The 19,351-nt window shown below is 43.8% G+C and overlaps 2 protein-coding genes across 3 annotated transcripts in view; both read left to right on the top strand.

The window, feature by feature from the left end:
* LOC131130925 (DENN domain-containing protein 2A) overlaps positions 1 to 17,437 on the top strand; it is a 48,144-nt gene extending 30,707 nt beyond the window's left edge. For both annotated transcript variants that reach the window (XM_058075088.2, XM_058075089.2), the window contains exons 5-20: positions 2,177 to 2,289; positions 2,363 to 2,560; positions 4,013 to 4,106; positions 4,192 to 4,242; positions 4,318 to 4,505; positions 6,037 to 6,146; positions 6,936 to 7,005; positions 7,111 to 7,188; positions 8,083 to 8,223; positions 8,283 to 8,431; positions 9,306 to 9,483; positions 9,575 to 9,616; positions 9,696 to 9,801; positions 15,272 to 15,562; positions 16,816 to 16,902; positions 16,978 to 17,437. In XM_058075088.2, the coding sequence (XP_057931071.2) occupies positions 2,177 to 2,289; positions 2,363 to 2,560; positions 4,013 to 4,106; positions 4,192 to 4,242; positions 4,318 to 4,505; positions 6,037 to 6,146; positions 6,936 to 7,005; positions 7,111 to 7,188; positions 8,083 to 8,223; positions 8,283 to 8,431; positions 9,306 to 9,483; positions 9,575 to 9,616; positions 9,696 to 9,801; positions 15,272 to 15,562; positions 16,816 to 16,902; positions 16,978 to 17,009 (1,928 nt within the window). In that variant the 3' untranslated portion in view covers positions 17,010 to 17,437. The remainder of the gene's footprint in view (positions 1 to 2,176; positions 2,290 to 2,362; positions 2,561 to 4,012; positions 4,107 to 4,191; positions 4,243 to 4,317; positions 4,506 to 6,036; positions 6,147 to 6,935; positions 7,006 to 7,110; positions 7,189 to 8,082; positions 8,224 to 8,282; positions 8,432 to 9,305; positions 9,484 to 9,574; positions 9,617 to 9,695; positions 9,802 to 15,271; positions 15,563 to 16,815; positions 16,903 to 16,977) is intronic.
* Positions 17,438 to 18,774: 1,337 nt separating this feature from the next.
* tead4 (TEA domain transcription factor 4) overlaps positions 18,775 to 19,351 on the top strand; it is a 50,813-nt gene continuing 50,236 nt past the window's right edge. Inside the window, exon 1 of the mRNA XM_058076404.2 lies at positions 18,775 to 18,905. The gene's annotated coding sequence lies outside the window, so the exon portion shown is untranslated. The remainder of the gene's footprint in view (positions 18,906 to 19,351) is intronic.

Genomic DNA, 19,351 nt, shown 5'->3' with positions numbered 1-19,351 from the left:
TCACCGCAGCCTTTGACACCATTAGCCACTCCATCCTCCTGTCCCATCTCAAATCCAGCCTCAAAATCACCGATTCTGCTCTGTCCTGGTTCCAATCATACCTCACCAATCGTCAACAGTTTGTGCACATAAATAGCTGCTCCTCCTCCATAGCCCCTTTACTTCAAGGTGTTCCCCAAGGTTCGGTGCTTGGTCCTCTTCTCTTCATCCTCTACATCCTTCATCCATCGACATGGCCTCAATTTCCACAGCTACGCCGATGATATTCAACTATACATCTCTACCACCTCCATCAACTCCAACATCTACTCCACCCTCACCAACTGCTTAGCTGATATCAAAACTTGGATGGAACAAAATGTTCTTAAACTTAATAGTGACAAAACAGATATTATCATCATCGGTCCCAAAAACATCCCAACACCCACCCATAACTTCTATCTTCAATTTGATAGCGCCACCCTCACTCCATCCCCGCTCATCCGCAACCTTGGTATCCTCCTGGACCCCACCCTTTCATTTGAACCCCACATCAAACAGTTAACCCGGACTGCATTCTTCCATCTTAAGAACATAGCCCGACTCCGTCCATCACTTACATTCTCTGCCGCTGAATCCCTGATCCATGCATTCATCCCAACCAGAATGGACTACTGCAACAGTATTCTCTACGGTACACCTTCCAAAACCCTCAACAAACTACAATATATTCACAACCTCACCTCCACCCGCTCTCGTCAACACATTACCCCTGTCCTTAAAAACCTCCACTGGCTTCCCATCCCCCAACGCATTCACTTCAAAGTTCTTCTCATAACCTGCAAATCTCACAGACCTGCTCCATCCACAGCGAACAAGTTAACGAGGAGAAGCGTAGGCGTGAGTCCCGATACAAAAAAAGCTTGACTCATTCATAACTGGCACATCCCAACTACTAACTGCTAACACAAATACAGCACACCATTTTTCCTCTTTTTTCTTCGTCTCTACTGTTTTAATGCGCCTCTAGTTATCTAATCCACTATTTTTTCTCCAGCTTTTGCCTTGCTTGGCATTAGAATGTGCAGACGTGTGCGTTCAACCTGATGAAGTCAAATATAGAAGGTTGGCTCTGGCTTCAATCGGCTGTGCATGTACTATAAAATCTTCATGTCTGTCAGTGTTTCCAGATGTGGTGGAAAAGCAAGTGTCATCAGGACGCGCATCCCGGGAACATTCCTGGGAGACTGATGCAAAGCCACATTGCGCACAGATCAAAACATTCCATAAGGGTGTTCAAAGTGTGGCCCGGAGGCCATTATTGTAGTTTGTTTGGTGTCTATTCCACTAACTACCTACTGTTTTGTAGGTATTGACCTACACTGCATTGCTTTTAGTGTCCTTACTGCACAAAATGCATAAAAGTGGCCCCCTGCCATAGATTATTATGACAGTGCGCTTGAGCGATGTGAAAAAAATGCTGTGTTGATTTCCCGTGAATGCGATACACACAGAATCACTCCTACCGGTTCCATCTGGTGAATGGATTGGTTAGAGCTGCAGAGGGAAAAAATCCTACAAAAGATAGAAAAAGAAAGAAAGCAGCAGTGAAGGAGACACGTGTTTACACTCTTCCAATGAAGATGAGATACAAGAAGCACTCAAATTGCTTGTTAATCCATCACATTTCATAACATCCCTATGCATAACAGCATAGGGATGACATCAGTACACTGGGATTGGACGCAAAGTACGTGCTTAAATATTCTTGGATGACACCCCTTGCCATATCATTTCCTGTCTCTGATCTCGCTTCTTTTAAACTTCTTACATAAAAAGAAGTCTTATATTCCCTCTCCAATAAGTGTTTGCGTCAAAAAAAAACTACTTTGGGAGATGGTTATTCTATTAAAGGGTATAAATTAAAGTGAAGCGTAATGAAAATAAGTAGGAAAATACTATGTCTTTTGGCGGTGTTAGCGGGAATGCTTGATGCTCAGCGTTGCCACATTGAGCTGAATAAGCACGCCACCATGTCTGTTTGCTCTTTGCACATCTTGAGCAGGAATGATCTGACTGAGTTGCACCACGGTCCACCAAATCAGAGGCATCGAGCTAGAATCCCGTACTGTCAACTCGATGTCTGGTGCTACTCTGAAGGTGTCAGAGTAATCCACGTGTCTGTTTTCTTTTGAAGATCCTCCATGCAAGGAGAATCCCTACGAAGACATAGAGCTGGAAAGAAGTTGCCTTGGTAGCAAATGTGTCTCACCCGCCTCCTCTTCACCCATTCCTGACACTCCAACTAAGGTATGACATTGGACATCCAGACATTTATACGAAATGACACTCTCATGCATGTCTATTGTCATTTTTCCAAAAGCTGTCCTCCAAGCCAGGCTTCTTCAGACAAAACTCAGAGCGACGCAGCTTCAAAGTTCTAGAACTACGGAAAACCAACAAGGATGCTGGCATGTCCTCACCGTCTCGCATCAGTCCCCCTTCCACACCCAGCAGCCCCGACGACACACCGTGCCTCTCTGGGGACCCGTACAACCGGCGGCGGAGGAAAATCCCCAAGGTATAGTGTGCCACAGGACAGATGCTTAATTAAAGTCGTATTATTCCATATCATCATATCATATCATCATGTCATCTCTCGTTTATCACAGTTAATGAATTTCCGCAAGGTAGGATTAATAAATTGAATCATTTGAGCACAGGGAACACATTTATGGTTTTTGCCATCTCAACAGATACGCAATAGAAGACCAAGGCTGCATAGCTAAGTAGTTAACCTCCAATATTTTTAACTTAAGAAAGGGTTTCTAACATTGTGCTGAAGAAAGACAAAACTTACCACTTCCACTCAAAATGGGAGGATAACTTTGTTCTCTTTATCATCTCTGACATGCCATGGCTGAGGACGATGGTGATGTAATGTCATGTTTCATCAATGCTTGGTGTCATTACTGACACTTTGTCACCACAATACTACATATATTACTTATGTCTCAATTTATTGAGACTAAAAATGGGCCATAGACAACAAAAAAAGTGATCAATTATTAAATGATAGATTTTTCAACACAGTGATAAAGTGAGGGAACGATAGTCGAACCGCAAAGGGACAACGGTGAAGTATGTTGGAACTATTTTAAATAAAGTCTCAGTGGTGGAACATGGAACATTGACGCGTTTTTCAAAAATGTATTTATTAATAAATTATTGCTTTTTGATTATTTATTATTTTTATATATATTATTATATTTTTATATAGGCTCCAGCACCCCCCGCGACCCTCGTGAGGAAAAAGCGGTAGAAAATGAATGAATGAATATATTTTAAATATATTTTTTATATATATAATTTTTTTAATATTGTATAATTTTGATCGTTGTCGCCCTGACGAAGACCAATCAGTAGGAGTTTCATTGATCGACCAATGAACAGACAGGATGCTAATCAGTACACTACACTTGCTGTGTCAGATTTCACGGAGCTATTTCACCAAAAGAATATAGCGATGTAAAGAAAAAAGCAGTGATTTGGGAACTCGGTGGCGCTAGAGGAACATATCTGGTAAGTTTACATAAATTTACGCAAACATTTATGTAAGTTTATCTTCAATACTACTAGCAAATCCGCTACTAGCAACAGTCCTCAATCAACACCGGCCACTTCCTCCTCTGACTTAAATTACACTTACATTTACACTTAACTCTACACTTGTCCAACATAACAGAGTCCATATACAGTGGAATACATGGAATACAACAACGTAATATTTAAGAGTGGGACAGGAGGCCAAAACATGAACATAGCTATGAGCGCTTAGGTGCTAAAATTACATCAGCAGTATCATGCTACGTTAGTCTATTTCGATCATGTCTGTACAATTAATCTTGCAGCTCCCTCATCTGTAGATAACTGATGGTTACTTACCTGGCAGAGTTTTATTTTAAGATGTGTTGCGAAGCCGGCCTTTTTTTGTTGAAAGTGAAACATGTTTTTGCTTCTATCCCCCTTCCAGATGGTGATGAAAATCAATGGCATCTTTGAGGCTCGTCGAGGTAAAAAGCGCATGAAGAAGGTGTCGCAGTCCACTGAATCCAGCTCGGGAAGAGGTGAGGGATTCACTTGTTGACGTCCAAATGAGATATTGTGAAAACAAATCATCTCTTTTTGTCATGTTGTCTCTTTCAAATGCAGTGACAGATGAGAACAGTGAGTCAGAAAGTGACACAGAAGAGAAATTAAAAGGTGGGAGTGCACTTTACTATCACATGTGAACAGGACAAGGACTTTGCATTTCATGCCTTTTTTGGCTTCCTTTAGCCCATAGCCAGAGGCTGGTGTCGGTCCAGTCCATGCTGAGGCAGACGGGGCGGTACCGTACCTTGGAGAGGGATCTGATAGAGTTGCAGGAGAGAAAACTCTTTGAGTATTTTATCGTAGTGGCCCTTCACAAGACCAAAGCTGGGGTTCCATACCTGCCTGAAGTCACACAGCAGTTCCCTCTCAAGGTAAACTACAAAACAAACTTAAAGGTACTTTTTTAGCAAAGGAGAGGCCAGAAAATGAATAACAGCAGCCTTCAACATCCATCTTGAAAAGGTGTATGAAAAAGTGATTCCCCCCTTTTAAAACATAACACAGCTGAGATTAATTGAGATTTATCAGTCTAAAAAAAGGTTATAAAGCCATTTCTAAAACTTTGGGACTGCAGCAAACCACAGTGACAGCCATTATCCACAAAGGGTGAAAACATGGAACAGTGGTGAACCTTTCAATGAGTGGCCGGCCAACCAAAATGACCCTTAGAGGTCAGCGATTACTCATCCAACAGGTCGCAAAAGACCCCACAACAACATCCAAAGAACTGCAGGCCTCACTTGCCTCACTTAAGGTCAGTTCCAAGACGAAAACCACTGAACATTTCAGGCTTGTCTCAATTTTGGCAGAAAACATCTTGATGATCTCCAAGACCATTGGGAAAATACTTTGTGGTCTGACGAGAAAAAATGTAACTCTTTGGAAGGTGTGTGTTCCATTACAACTGGCGTAAAAGTAACACCACATTTCGGAAAAAAGACCATCATACCAACAGTAAAATATGGTGGTGGTAGTGTGATGGTCTGGGGCTATCTTGCTGGTTCAGGACCCGGAAGACTTGCTGTGATCAATGGAACCTTGAATTCTGTTGAAAAAGAATGTCCGACCATGTGTTGATGACCTCAAGCTGAAACCAACTTGGGTTCTGCAGCAGGACAATGATCCAAAACACACCAGCAAGTCCACCTCTGAATGGCTGAAGAAAAACTAAATGAAGACTTCAGAGTGGCCTAGTCAAAGTCCTGACCTGAATCCTATTGAGATGCTGTGGCGTGACCTTAAGAAGGTGCTTCATCTTGGAAAAGCCTCCAGTGTGGCTGAATGACAACAATTCTGCAAAGATGAGTGGGCCCGAAGTCCTCCACAGTGCTCATTGCAAGTTACGGCAAACGTTTGATTGCAGTAGGGGGCAATCACTTTTTCACATTGGCCATGCAGGTTTGAATTTTTTTTTCTCTATAGTAAAAAGTTTAATTTAAAAACTATATTTTGTGTGCAGTTGTTTTGTCATTGACTAATATTTGAAGTAGTTTGATGATCTTAAACATTTAAGTGTGACAAATGTGCAAAAAAAAAGAGAAATAAGGAGGGTGGCAAACACTTTTTCCTATCATTGTACTTGTGTTAGCATGGTAAGGTTGTAAATATAAAATCATAATGTAATGCTCTGGAAAATCCATACTGGATCCCTGAACGAGTAAAATATCTGGTTTGCACTTTTCTTTGAATAATTCTTGAAATAAACCCCCAAATCGGCTAGTTTATGACACCTGGCAGATATTTGTCCATGGAAGAAAAAATTTTACATTTTCCATCCGTGCTAAACCTAACCTCTAATTTGCACAACCAGTGAAACCACCTATCAAAAAAAAAAAAAGATTGCTATTACAAGTTATCATGGAGGATATATAATGATAAGGTTCCTTTTTTTCCCCCATCCAGCTCGAAAGGAACTTCAAGTTCATGCGGGAGACAGAGGACCAGCTAAAGGTCATCCCTCAGTTTTGCTTCCCCGACGCCAAAGACTGGGCGCCTGTCGACAACTTCCCCAGGTCGGTGTCATTGTGTCGGATGTATAGTAACAACAGGGAGTGTTTCCCAGCTTACTAACAGAAGAATAATAAGATGAACATGAAACTTAGATAAAATAAACAAACATTTTTGTGCAAGCTACAAATTGCATATGATTGGTCCCTGTGCGACTCAAGCATGCTGCAGTCGCACTGCAAGTCATGTTGCCAGCTAAAAAGAAGTTATTTGGAAAAGACCTTTGGCGGGCCTGTTGTAGCCCGCAGGCTGCTGTTTGCCTGTACTGATTTAGTGTGTCCTTCCTGGAGGTTTCTCATGTTGTTGCAGAGGTGATGGCTAATAATTAAATAAAAATAAATGCAAATGGAGGGCTGAGGAGGCTGAGGGGTCAGTCATCTACATACATACCAGCAGGTCATGTAAATATGTTTACTTGAATGGCTTGGTACCTCAAAAATGTAAAAAAACAAACCATAACCCTAAAGCTAGAATGCTAACTAGTTAGCTTCCAATTTATTTACTTATTCTAAGCTTAAGAAGGGGTTTAAAATGGACTGGGAAAGAAGGACATAGATGCCAAAAATGTACCACTTCCACACCAAATGGGAGGAGAACATATTTTCACTCTATCATGTCGGACATGCCACGGCAGCCCATGATGCTAATGTCTTGCCTCAATAACGGAATATTACTGACACCTAGTGGCCAGAATACTACATATATATTTTGTCTTGCATGCATATGGCCGTATACTGAGGCCAGAAAAATTTAGTTTGTAAAATTGAATATTAAGTTGCTGTCTTTTTCTCCAGTGAGACATTTTCATTTGTTCTGACTGGTGAGGACGGAAGTCGGCGATTTGGCTACTGCAGACGATTACTGGTAAGTTTGCAATATGAAATATTTCTATCTCTTGTCTCGGTATTGCTCTCACCCTGTGATCATGTATGTGACACTCTCTCTCTTTCTGTCTCTGGTTGTCCACAGCCCAGCGGTAAAGGCCGGAGGCTCCCAGAAGTTTACTGCATCGTCAGTCGCTTGGGCTGCTTTGACCTCTTCTCCAAGGTAGAGAAAATGCTTTCAATTCACCGCTATGCTGCACATATACCGATCCTACTAAAAGCATTGCCAAGCTCTGTGGCCGCAGCGCCACTCCCACTCCTTGTGCGGTCTTGTTTCCCACAAGGATACTTGGAGCTTTGTTTTGTAGGACTTGTATGTGTGTCTGCAGCTGATGTGGTTACTGCAGTGGAAACTAAGATTTACAGGCATTTCCACCTGTAAATGCCTGTTTACGCACACCATTGCTTAAGAGGGACATAAATTGGCCGACAATTATGCCCTTTAAAGCCTTAAAGTGGCCATGTCCTTTTGAGCTGTTGTCAGTAAATTCTATTTTAGTGCTTTGGTCAAGAAAACCTCCTTCCAATGTGACAGAAATGAACTAGTGTCAACATTTATCAATAACATTCCGCCACCAACTGAGACACAGCATTGGGTACACCTATTCAATTGAATTACAGCCAATAGGGCAAGGTGGGACGTAACCAAAGTGTACAAAGAAAATACCTGGAAGGTCATTGGTAGGTCAAAGAAAAATCAAGCATCAAATTCCAGGATCACAATAAAACTCAACAAAAACTGGGGACGAAACAAAAAACAATCCTCAAAACCAGGGCATATAACAACTAGCTAAAGCTGCTAATACAAAAGGGAAACACAAACAGACTCACCAAAAACAGCCACACCAGGCAATTAACACAGAACTCCAAAATGGTTGAGCAAATATCAGCCACCGGAAATGCTTGCGCCGCAGTATTTGAAAAGTGCAAAAGGTTTGCCAGAGATCTTTGTGCCGTCACACCGGCTGCAACAAGTGTGTGCCTGAATACAGTGCACCTTGCTGGGCCAAGCCAGGCGGCTCCACACACTCCTCTGATGTTGCTTCCATCTTCTAAGATCCTGGACGAGGTGGAAAAGAGACGCGCTATCTCCCCTGCTCTGGTGCAGCCCTTCATGAGAGGCATCATGGAAGCTCCTTTTCCCGCTCCGGGGAGGACCATCACTGTCAAAAACTTCCTACCCGGCTCAGGAACGGAGGTAAGGACACTTCAGATAGTCAGGTAGTTTTGCAGATTCACTGATCGTCCCGGCTGCAGGTGATCGAGCTGTGCCGGCCGTCCGATTCTCGCCTGGAACATGTGGATTTTGAGTGTCTCTTCTCCTCGCTGAGTCTCCGCCTCCTCCTCCGAGTGTTTGCCTCCCTGCTTCTGGAGCGCAGGGTCATCTTCACCGCCGACAAACTCAGGTTTGTCTCCCTTATTTGCATACGTTAGTTGTGGCCTTGTCCAGAGGGAGTGACTCGTATTGAACAAAAGATATGAAAGAAATGAAAAAGTGCAAGCGGAAGGAATGCTGCAGTGTTATTGGTTGCCTTGGGAACCGTCGCTTCTCCTTTGGAAAACTGTCATGGATGCCAGAGTGGAGTTGGGCTTTGGAGCGAACAAGAGTGCCACTTCATTCACACCTGGTTCAGCTTCAATCTCTTCAGGACTAAATAAAAACACAATAAAATGAGAGGTATCATAATACCACACTTGTGGAAATTTGGGGTCCTCAATCAGTTGCCTTAATGAATAAAACGAGAGTAGATGAAGTTAAAAGTGTGGCCTAATTGTAACAACGGCTTTGCTGGTAAAGACAGTTCAGGAGTGTAGTGCAATTTACCACCACCTTGTGGTAGAAATGAGTGCTGCACTACTACTGTTTGACAATACTAGGGTGTCTGATGTGCACCACCTCCAAGAGTGATGTCATCATAGAAGTATCGCACTAGATAAGTTTCAGATTTTAGAAGATGTTAGAAGTTTTAAATGTACTTTTTGTTCAGCAGTGCTTTTGGCTGTTTTTGCTCAGTGTCTTTCTTATGGTGGAGTCATGAACACTGACCTTAAATGAGGCAAGTGAGGCATGCAGTTCTTTGGATGTTGTTGTGGGGTCTTTTGTGACCTCTTGGCTGAAATGAGATTTTGGTTGGGAAGGTTCACCACTGTTCCATGTTGTGTACAAGTTGTGTTGTCATTTACTAACATTTACATTTGTTTGACAATCTGAAACATTTAAGTGTGACAAATTTGTTCCCACCGCTGTGTATCTTGTTTATGACGCCTTGTCTTCGGCAGCACCTTGTCACAATGTTGTCACGCCGTGGTGGCGCTCCTCTACCCGTTCACCTGGCAGCACACGTACATTCCCGTGCTCCCGCCCTCCATGCTGGACATCGTCTGCACCCCGACCCCCTTCATCGTGGGACTCCTCTCCAGCTCGCTGCCTCGCCTGAAAGAGCTTCCGATAGAAGAAGTAAGAACATAGAAAGTCATTTGTGTGACCACTTTGATGCTTTGAAGGTCCAACAGAAGAATAACAGGAAGTGACATTGGGTCTCCCGCAGGTCCTGGTGGTCGACCTCGGCAACAGCCGCTTCCTCCGGCAGGTAAGAGACATGGAAAACAATGCGTCCATAAATGTGATGCACACAAGTGGCAGACTTTGAGCATGTTTGTCTCCTCCAGCTGGACGACGAGGACTCCATTCTCCCTCACAAGCTGCAGGCAGCTGTGGAACATGTGCTGGAGAAGAGGAGGGAGCTGGCTGGTGAGAAAGGAGACCTCCCCAATGGTGAGCGACACGACGGCAGGAATGTTGAAATGGCGACACGCAGGCTAAATCTGGCCCATGAATTCACATCGCTCGTCCCAGCAGAGCTCTCATGTCACAAAGAGGATCTTTGATTAGTGTTTTTGCAGCAGGGCCTTCAAAAACAGCGATTGACAATTTTTGACAAGTATGTTTGCAGTAGGTCATCAATTATATTGAGGATCTGTGACTAGATGTTTTACAGCAGTGCCTTAAAAACTTGCTGTAGACCCACCATTGCTCAGCTTCCCTCCACACACACACATACACATACACCACACACATAGGTCAGCCATACGGGGCAGGCCTATTTTTAATTGCACAATCTACACAATACCATCATCACACACACAGGTGTAGCGGGCTGGACCGGAGAGCCTTCTACCTACCCCCGCGATTGGCCCGCTGGCTGCTGGGGTTTGGCGGCTCGCTCGGGGTGCCCTGGGCTGCAGGATATTTTGGTCTGTTCTGCCTGGCCTTCCCGGGGGTCCCGCTGGAACCAGCTGACGCCGGGGCTTGCCCTGGGGTCATGGTTGGCGCTACCTCCCTGGGTCTGTCCTGGGTCGCGGGCGCCAACGTGCCCTTGGGGGGGCGTTGGCCGGCCTCCAGGTGGTGGGGTCCGCGCTGCTGGTGGCCTGAAGTCTACGGTGGTGGCTTGGGGTTGTTGCGCTGTGGTGGCTGCTGCGGGGACCGGGCTGTGTGTTGGGAGGGGGCCTGATCCTGCTCATGGGGACGGGGGCCTGGGTGGCGTGTGAGGATGGGGAGCATGCTCCTCGGAGTGGGGCCTGCTGGGGGGGTGGTGCTCTTCCGGGCGTTTGGGTGTCTGCTGCCACTGGTCCTATGCTCTGCTGCATCGCTGTCCCTGTCTTTGCCCATCCCCAGTCTTGCCTTATGGCTCGTCTGGGATGGTTCTCCGGTACGTGGGTGGAGCGCTGCTGGTTCTGGGGGCGGGGGGGGGTTGGCCCTCCCGGTGGATGGTGGGGTCCGTCGGTGGCCTTGCGCTGGTCTTAACTCCTCGGCTCTGGTGCTTGGCCTCCCCATGACTTGGAGCTATGGCTCTCCCTCACGGGGGTGAGCTGCCCGGCGGGTGTCGGCCGGCGCGGTGGAGCGCTTCACCACTCCCCTGCTCGCCCCCTCCGCTTGCTCATGTGCGGGCCTCCTCCCCTCACCCGCTCCTTTGTCTGCCACACTGCCGTAGCCCTGATGCCATGGTCGAGGGGAGTCTGGGGGTGCTATGCCTTGGCGGTCCGTACCTCCCTGGGCTCGGGGCCTGGTTGTGGGTCTGGGACCCCTGGGTCCCCCGCCCTGTGATGCCCCGGACGCCCCACCCGGGGTCGTCCACAGTGTGTGCTTGCGTGTGTGTGTATTGAGTGGATGGGGTGTGCGCGTGTGTCTGAGATAATTTTATGTATTTATTGTTTTAAATACTTAGATAAATAATGATTAGTTTTATTATAATTATATATATATATATATATATGTATATGTGTGTGTGGGTGTGTATGTGGGTATATGGCCATATAGATATACGGGGGGGGGGGGGGGGGGGGGGCTCTGCAGGGGTCTGGCGCAGGGCGTTCCATCTATACCGCCCGGTCCTCCATGGGGCAGTGTGCCTCTCTCGGGCCTCTTCTGTCCTGGCCGGGGCGGTCCTATGTCGGTGGTCAGGCCTGGGGTTACCTGGGGCGGGCCGGGTTCTACTTCCTGGGGGTGTGTGGGGGGCGGGGGGCGGCGCCTCCGGCCGTGGGCGGGCTCCCTTCCGGCTGGCGGGGGCTCCCCTGTGCCCACGGGTGTGTGGCCTTCCATGCCCTTCTGCCCTAGTGGGGTATGGTCTGCCGCTGGTCTCAGGGGTGCGGCTCTCCTCCGGCCTGCTGGCGCCCTGTTGCCGGTTGGGATTGCTCCTCCGTGGCCTCTTGCTGGCCTCTTCGGGGAATTGCTTTGGGGGCGGGTCTTGGGGAGTCGGCCCTGGCTTTGCCCACACCCACGAGGCCGGAGGATCTCTGGTGGTGGGGGCTTGACCTGGCTGCGCGGGGCGGGGTTTGCTGGGTGGTAGAAGGCAGTCTCTCTCCTTTTGTCATTCTCAGTGACAATTACACATTCACACACTCGCATTCACATACACAACACACCTCCATATGGACACTCACAGCACATGGGTGCTTCTCTATACAATCTACCATCTTATCCCTGATGTTTATATGCTATTGGTATGCTATTATTACAGTAATAATGATGTCAAGCAGTGAGATTTTAATTACTGTAACCGTATGGCTGTAATTGTGTTTACTATCACGGTTCATGTCTTCATTGTTACTATTACTACTGGTAAGTTGGACTGTTTCATTACACTCATATCATCTCCATTGTGACCCTTAGCCATCATTGACATTTAACTGTTCTGTTTGTCACTGTTGTTGACCCCCCCCCCACCTTTCTCTTCTTCTTTTCTGTTATTCTTCTTGCTCCGGTCCAGTTGCTCCAAATGGCATAACAAAAACATCAAATAACGGCAAATAAAATTTCATGGTACAGGGAAGTTGTAGCCAACACCTTTCCTGACACAGAGCAAATCTGTCTAGCACAGGGGTGGGCAAACTACGGCCCGGGGGCCACATCCGGCCCGCCAAGTGTTAGAATACGGCCCGCCCGTTCTTTCCAAAGTATTTCATTTAAACTTAATGGGGTGACAGGGCCTTCTCCATTACTGCCCCCACCCTACTGGAACTCTTTGCCCCATTCGCTGCGTGTTTGCCCTGACCTTCCAGTTTCAAAAAACAACTAAAAACCCACCTCTTTAAATCTGTTTTTAATGTCTAACTTTTTATACTGGCGGCACAGGGTCGTGTGGTTAGCGCGCAGACCTCACAGCTAGGAGACCAGGGTTCAATTCCACCCTCGGCCATCTCTGTGTGGAGTTTGCATGTTCTCCCCATGCATGCGTGGGTTTTCTATGGGTACTCCGGTTTCCTCCCACAGTCCAAAAAACATGCTAGGTTAATTGGAGACTCCAAATTGTCCATAGGTATGAATGTGAGTGTGAATGGTTGTTTGTCTATATGTGCCCTGTGATTGGCTGGCCACCAGTCCAGGGTGTACCCTGCCTCTCGCCCGAAGACAGCTGGGATAGGCTCCAGCACCCCCCGCGACCCTTGTGAGGAAAAGCGGTAGAAAATGAATGAATGAATGAACTTTTATACTTGACTGCTGTGCCCCGCTTTTACCCATGTTTTAACTGCGTATAAACGAATGAATGTTGTATTTTAATGTATCTTTTACTCTGTTTACTTGCTTTTATTCAAGTCCATTTTTCTGTAAAGCGTCTTTGAGTATTTTGAAAAGTGCTATACAAATAAAGTGTATTATTATTATTAATAATATGCAACCTGGGATCATGATCATAATTCCAGGTGGACTGTTACGTGTAAAATGTATAGTATGCCCCCCCCCGTCAATTTTGTTAAATCAATGCGGCCCGCGAGTCAAAAAGTTTGCCCACCCCTGGTCGAGCATGTAAGGGCATTTAGATCAACAATACTATCTGCCCCAATGGCTGGACGGGACAAAAAAAACAAAAACAAAACAACAAAAAAAAAACTTGCTGTAGAACATCTTTGATTAGTGTTGCTCCAGTCAGTCGGTCCTTAAAAACAGCAGACGTGTTTTTGCAGATGGTTCTTAAAGGCGTCCAAACACTTTTGTTGCATTAAGTTAATGACTAGCATTTTTCTCATTTTTCCTCAAAACCAGGAGAGTGAGTACTCTTTTCAATTTGAAAATCTCTGATCAGTGTTGTTCCGGTGGACCCTTAAAAACAGCAGAACACTCCTGTCTTGACATGTAGATCTTTGACTAGCATCTTGTAGTAGGCCATCAATAACAGTGGATTACTCCCGTCATAGAGAAAATCTTTGATTTGTGTTGTTCAAGTCGTCCCTTAAAAACAGCTCCTGTTAGGTAAAGGATCTTTGACTAGCATGCAGTATGTCCTCTAAAATCTGAAATAGAGAAAATAGAGAAATAGAGTCCTGCTGTTCCTATAAATCCTTAACAACAGCAGACCACTCCTGTCTTGATCTTTGACTAGCAGGAGCATAGTCCTTCTGCCAGGTACCAGTTGAAGATCTTTGACTGTGTGTGTATTTTGTTTTTTTTTGTTGGCCAAAATCTCTTAAAACAGCAGAGTGCCCTGTCATATAAGGATCTTTGACTAGCATTATGTACTTGGTCCTGAAAAACAGCGTGATACTCCTGTCATATAGAGAATCTTTGACTTGTATTTTAGCAGCAGGTGCTCAAAAACAGCAGAATTTGATGATGGTTGTCCCAGTAGGTCCTTAAAAACACGAGCGTGCACCTGTCTTGACATATACTTGATCTTTGTATAGCATTTGCTCAGCGCTGTGAAGTACCTGTAGCGGATCTTTGACAAATGTTTTTGTTGGAGGTCCTCAAAAACAGCTGTCCTCCTACCATTTAGAACAGGGGTCTCAAACTCAATTTACCTGGGGGCCACTGGAGCTAGGGTCTGGGCAAGGCTGGGCCGCATCAGGTTTTCCAAAAAAAAACAAAACGCATTTATTAAAAACAGAAAAATATACAAACTTTTTCAGTGCTTTGGTTCCGATTTTCTACAATAAAAGCTCTGATAAAACATTCCACTGTTCTCAAATATCTTAATTTTTATTTTTCTGCACAAAATAAGATGAAAAATAAATAAACAAATCAAGAATAAAGAAAATCAATCAATCAGTAATAAATAAATATAATAGTAATAATAAAACGGCAAATAATAAAAACTTAAGAAACCACATATAGTTGGTGGGTAGACAAATTATTTTTTTCAGATTAAAATGAACAAAGCATTATTAGAGCCCTGTAGACATGACAAAACACGACTATAGTCACATTTATACTCTTTTTATTTACAACATATTGCGCAACTGCAGGATCTTGAGACACATGCTAACTCGCTAACTCGAGAGCTAGCGACCTAAACGGTAGCCTTCAAGTTATTTCCTTTAAACTTAAATAGCCAAAAACTTACCACTTCCACACGGATAGGGAGGATAACTATTAACAGTTATTTAACCTTTAACATGAACATTAATCAAATGTAATAATTTTTTCTGGGTACATGATACCATACAGCTTCCATATCAAACATTAAACTTTCATATCAAGGCGGGGGCCTCAAACTAGTGTCCTGCGAGCCACATTTGGCCCGCGGGCAGCGTGTTTGAGACCCCTGATTTAGAAGATCTTTAATTGGTGTTATTTCAGTATGTTCTGAACAACAGCAGAATACTCCTGTTATATATTTGATCTAGCCTTTTTGAAGTATTCTCAAAAACAGCAAAGCTCCCCCGTTATATGGTTCTTGACCAGCGTTTACGCAGCTCCAAAAAATATCAGAGATATTTGACCATTTCTTTTCCGCACCATCTCCTCCCAGACTCCAGTTCCCTCAGCGCCGTGGTGTCGGAGGCTTTTGTGCGCTTCTTTGTGGAAATGGTCGGCCATTATTCGCTCTTCATGGGCGGAGCTGAGCGGGAGGAGGAGTCGTCGTCCCTCTCTTCTCCCACCTCGCCCACCATGCCTTCTTCCTCCTCCTCCTTTCAGCGAGAGGCCTTCCGTAAGGCAGTGACCTCCAAGAGTTTGAGGAGGTTCCTGGAGGTGTTCATGGAGACGCAAATGTTTACGGGCTTCATCCAGGAGCGGGAGCTGCGCAGACAAGGCCTCAGAGGTACTGAGATATAAGAAGACTTCTGATTGTTCCACATTTTGGCTGTGAGGAAGATGAGGTTATCTTCGCAATGCAAACGTAAAGGACCAGCACCGACCAGCAGAGAGTGCAATACTTTTACGTTTTAGAATTGGAATTTTTATATTATAAAAATATTTTACTGATTTGTATTTTTACTATGTATGTGTACTATTTATACTTTTTTATTATTATAGAAATATTTTTATACTATTTTATTTTACTATTATATTTACTTTTTGTTACATACATTATGCAATATTTGATGTATTTATAGAATTTTAATATAATTTTTGCTAATTAATTAATAAGCATAATGTTTGCCGCTTAAACAGGCTGCTGTGGAAATAAAATTAGTTTTTTATTTTCGGTATTCAGATGACTGGTCTTACTTTATCTTGCTAGCTGGTTAGCTTATGTTTGAATGGAAAAAGGTTTACCTCTGAACCTCTGTTGGAAAATGAATGTATGATCTTCTTGGAGCAAACGTTGGAATTCTGCCCTCTAACGAAATAGCAGGACATTTTTTTACTATGGAGTGAGGTTCTTTAAGTAAAATTAGCACTTCAATACTACATCCCCAAAATCTTGGTACTGCCATCGTTTGCAACAAAATGGGTGGACCTATTTGATTCTGTTACATTTAGCCTGTGCATGTGCGTGTGAAGAGGGTTAGCTCTGTTCCTCATGAAAGTGGAAGGGCGTATAATCGCTTATTCGATTACACTTGATGCCTTTGAAAATGGATGGAAACTAATACCAACACTGACTGGTGAAATGGAGTGAGGTTCCTTTAGCTGGTCAAAGTTAGCATCAATACCTCTGCATCCTGCATCCTTTGGTATGATAATATTTGTTAAACCAGAATTCCAAGGCCAAACTTTGTTATGTTAGCTTGTGCATTTGATTCTGAAGCCTCATAGAATGGAATGAGGTTCCCAAGTTGACAAAGTTAGCATCAATATCTCTGCATCCCCGCTCCTTTGGTATAATAATATTTGTTAAACCAGAATTCCAAGGCCAAACTTTGTTATGTTAGCTTGTGCATTTGATTCTGAAGCCTCACAGAATGGAATGAGGTTCCCAGGTTGACAAAGTTAGCATGCTAATTCTACTGCACCCCTGCACTTTTTGGAAGGCTCAGCTGCTTCGTTATTTTATTTGTTTGTGTATGCCTTTCTATGTGAATATGTGTAGCTCTGAGCCTCAGGTGTAATAAAATCGATCTATTCCAGGTCTGTTTGAGGTGAGAGCGCAGGAATATCTGGACTCGCTTCCTGGCAGCGAACAGCGAGGGGTCAACAAGTTCTTGAAAGGCTTAGGTGAGACTTTGTATGGGCAGCAGGGCCTTTGTTTTAAACGTCAGACTAAGATGTTTTCTTTATTTTTTTTTCAAGGAAACAAGATGAAATTCCTCTCGAAGAAGTGACCCTTTTCTGGAGGTACTGGAGGACCCTTCCAGTAATTTTTTTAGGGCATCTTCCAGTTTCAGAGTGCGTACCTCCCGTTTGGAATGAGGTGTAAATACTTCAGCAACTTTCTTCTCACATTCCCGGGAAACAAATCATTCTTAAGCATTCCAAGTATTTCCTATAGAAGTTTTGACACTTAGTACAACTTCTTCAACAGGAGGCTTTAAGTTAATTTATATCCTTTTTTTAGATACATAATCTCCTTTTTCAGTGCAAAGAGAAACCTCCTGTAGTTTGTTCATAGGCTTTATTTAACAAACTTTGCTTGTTTGTGAGCACACCACTGCTAATTGTGAATTTGTGTGATGAGCACCAAAATGAAGAAGAATGTCCTGTGTGGTAGTAGCTTTCCATAAAGTCAATAAAGTCAGTGGAATCATCTTCCTGTCTGCGTTTTCCATATGTTCTCTCTGCTCTGTGCGAGAGTCGGGTTGGAAGATGAATTATGTCATTTAAATCTGCTGTACATCTCAATGATCTCAGGGTAGTGTTTCATAAATCATTAATTAATAATAATTTTGAAATGCATCTATATTTTCAACCACAAAATATGAATATCCATCCAGCCATTTTTCTCCGCTTATCCGGGTCGCGGGGGCAGCAGTCTCAGTAGGGTAGCCCAGACTTCCCGGTCCCCGGCCACCTCCTCCAGCTCCACCGGGAGGACACCAAGGCGTTCCCAGGCCAGCTGTGAGACATAATCCCTCCAGCGTGTCCTAGGTCTGCCCCGGGGCCTTTTCCCGGCTGGGCATGCCCGGAACACCTCGCCAGGGAGGCGTCCGAGAGGCATCTGGACTACATGCCCGAGCCACCTCAACTGACTCCTCTCGATGTGAAGGAGAAGCGGCTCTACTAAAAATATGAATATAAGTATGACAAGCTGTCGACTGCAGATACAGCCATTGCATGATGTAATTCGTAATATCACCACCAGGAGGCGGAATAGTTCAATAGTATTTTGCAGCTTTGCAAATAAGGTTCAAATGTTAAACTTAGGAGTTTCCAGTAGATAAAAAATGTAAAGAAGAAAAAAAACCACGTCCGATTAATTAATTAATGAAATTATTAATTAAATTATTCCAAATGTTAAATACATATATATGTAAAGTTAGGTTGGCTATAGAAAAACGTAGACAAAAGGGGGTAAAAAACTGACAGATATACATAAATATGAAATTTAAATAATAGTTATAAGAAACAAATGTTATACACATGTAGGTAAAAGTGGTGTATAAAACTTGTTTTTTTTTACTTGTTGTACAAGTTGAGTTTGGGTATAAAATATAAAGTAAGCAAAGACTTGTATAAGATATGACCAAATACATATATTGCAAATAAATGAATCCAAAACACGGTATATAATCTTCTGCTAAATGCACAGCATATTACATATACATACGTATACGTATTTACATTAATCATTTTTTGCAGAAGCTATTAAAATGATTCATTGACACAATAACGCAGTGAAACAAGGTGCTGGCAAATAGTTGGTTCGAATGCACATTTACATCACTGAAAAGAGAAAAAGGAACATCTATTTCAATAAACATTCTGAATAGTTTTTGATGACACAATAAACTTAGCCCCCCCCCCTCACTTCCACCCCTCCGTGATGACGTAGTGATCGGTCATTTGTGCCTCCCCTGCTTCCCTTCCCTCCTGCCTGGGCTTTTCTGCTGCTTTTTTCCTCGTTGCTTCATGTCATACCACGGCTAATTCCACACATTCCTCCTCCGGCTTCAAACGAAGAGTAGCTGCGGGGCAAAAAGTACATTCAACAAAAATCCAACAAAAGCAAGAACAAAAGAGAAAAGGAAGCCAACTGTTGCTCCACCTGCGACTCCCAGCAGGTAAGATTCTCCGATTCCTTTTCACACTCGTATCTTCACCCTGGGTATATTTTCTCGGATGTGATGGGAAGACTTTTGGAAGTCAGTTTTCCCACTTTGAGGGATTCCCACTCACAGTCGGCGAGAGCATTCCTTAAATATTCCCTATTTTCAAGACGGAATTCCAACATTTTTACCATCCAAAGGTTTGACTTCCTGTGATTCAGTTGGAGATTTGATGGGACTTTTTCCAAGGGAGTCACGTCATAGTTTGCGATTAACGATTAGCCAAAAAACGTAATTGGGTTTGGTTTATTTGTTTGCTGTAAACTTTAAGGAGGAAATGTTCAATTCTTAGTGGATGAAGAAACGACTAATTTGGTCAGCTTTATTACAAGTGTAAATAATTGCTAGTCGCTTTCCCAGCGTGATCAATAAAGTTGTTTGAAAATAACAATGGCGTCCAA

The sequence above is a fragment of the Doryrhamphus excisus genome, linkage group LG1 (genome assembly GCF_037039965.1).
Source record: "Doryrhamphus excisus strain RoL-2023G ecotype Guam linkage group LG1, RoL_Dexc_Guam_v1.1, whole genome shotgun sequence".
Classification (NCBI taxonomy): domain Eukaryota; kingdom Metazoa; phylum Chordata; class Actinopteri; order Syngnathiformes; family Syngnathidae; genus Doryrhamphus; species Doryrhamphus excisus.
Note: the sequence above shows the minus strand (reverse complement) of the source record. Positions and strands in the feature narration are given on the sequence as shown.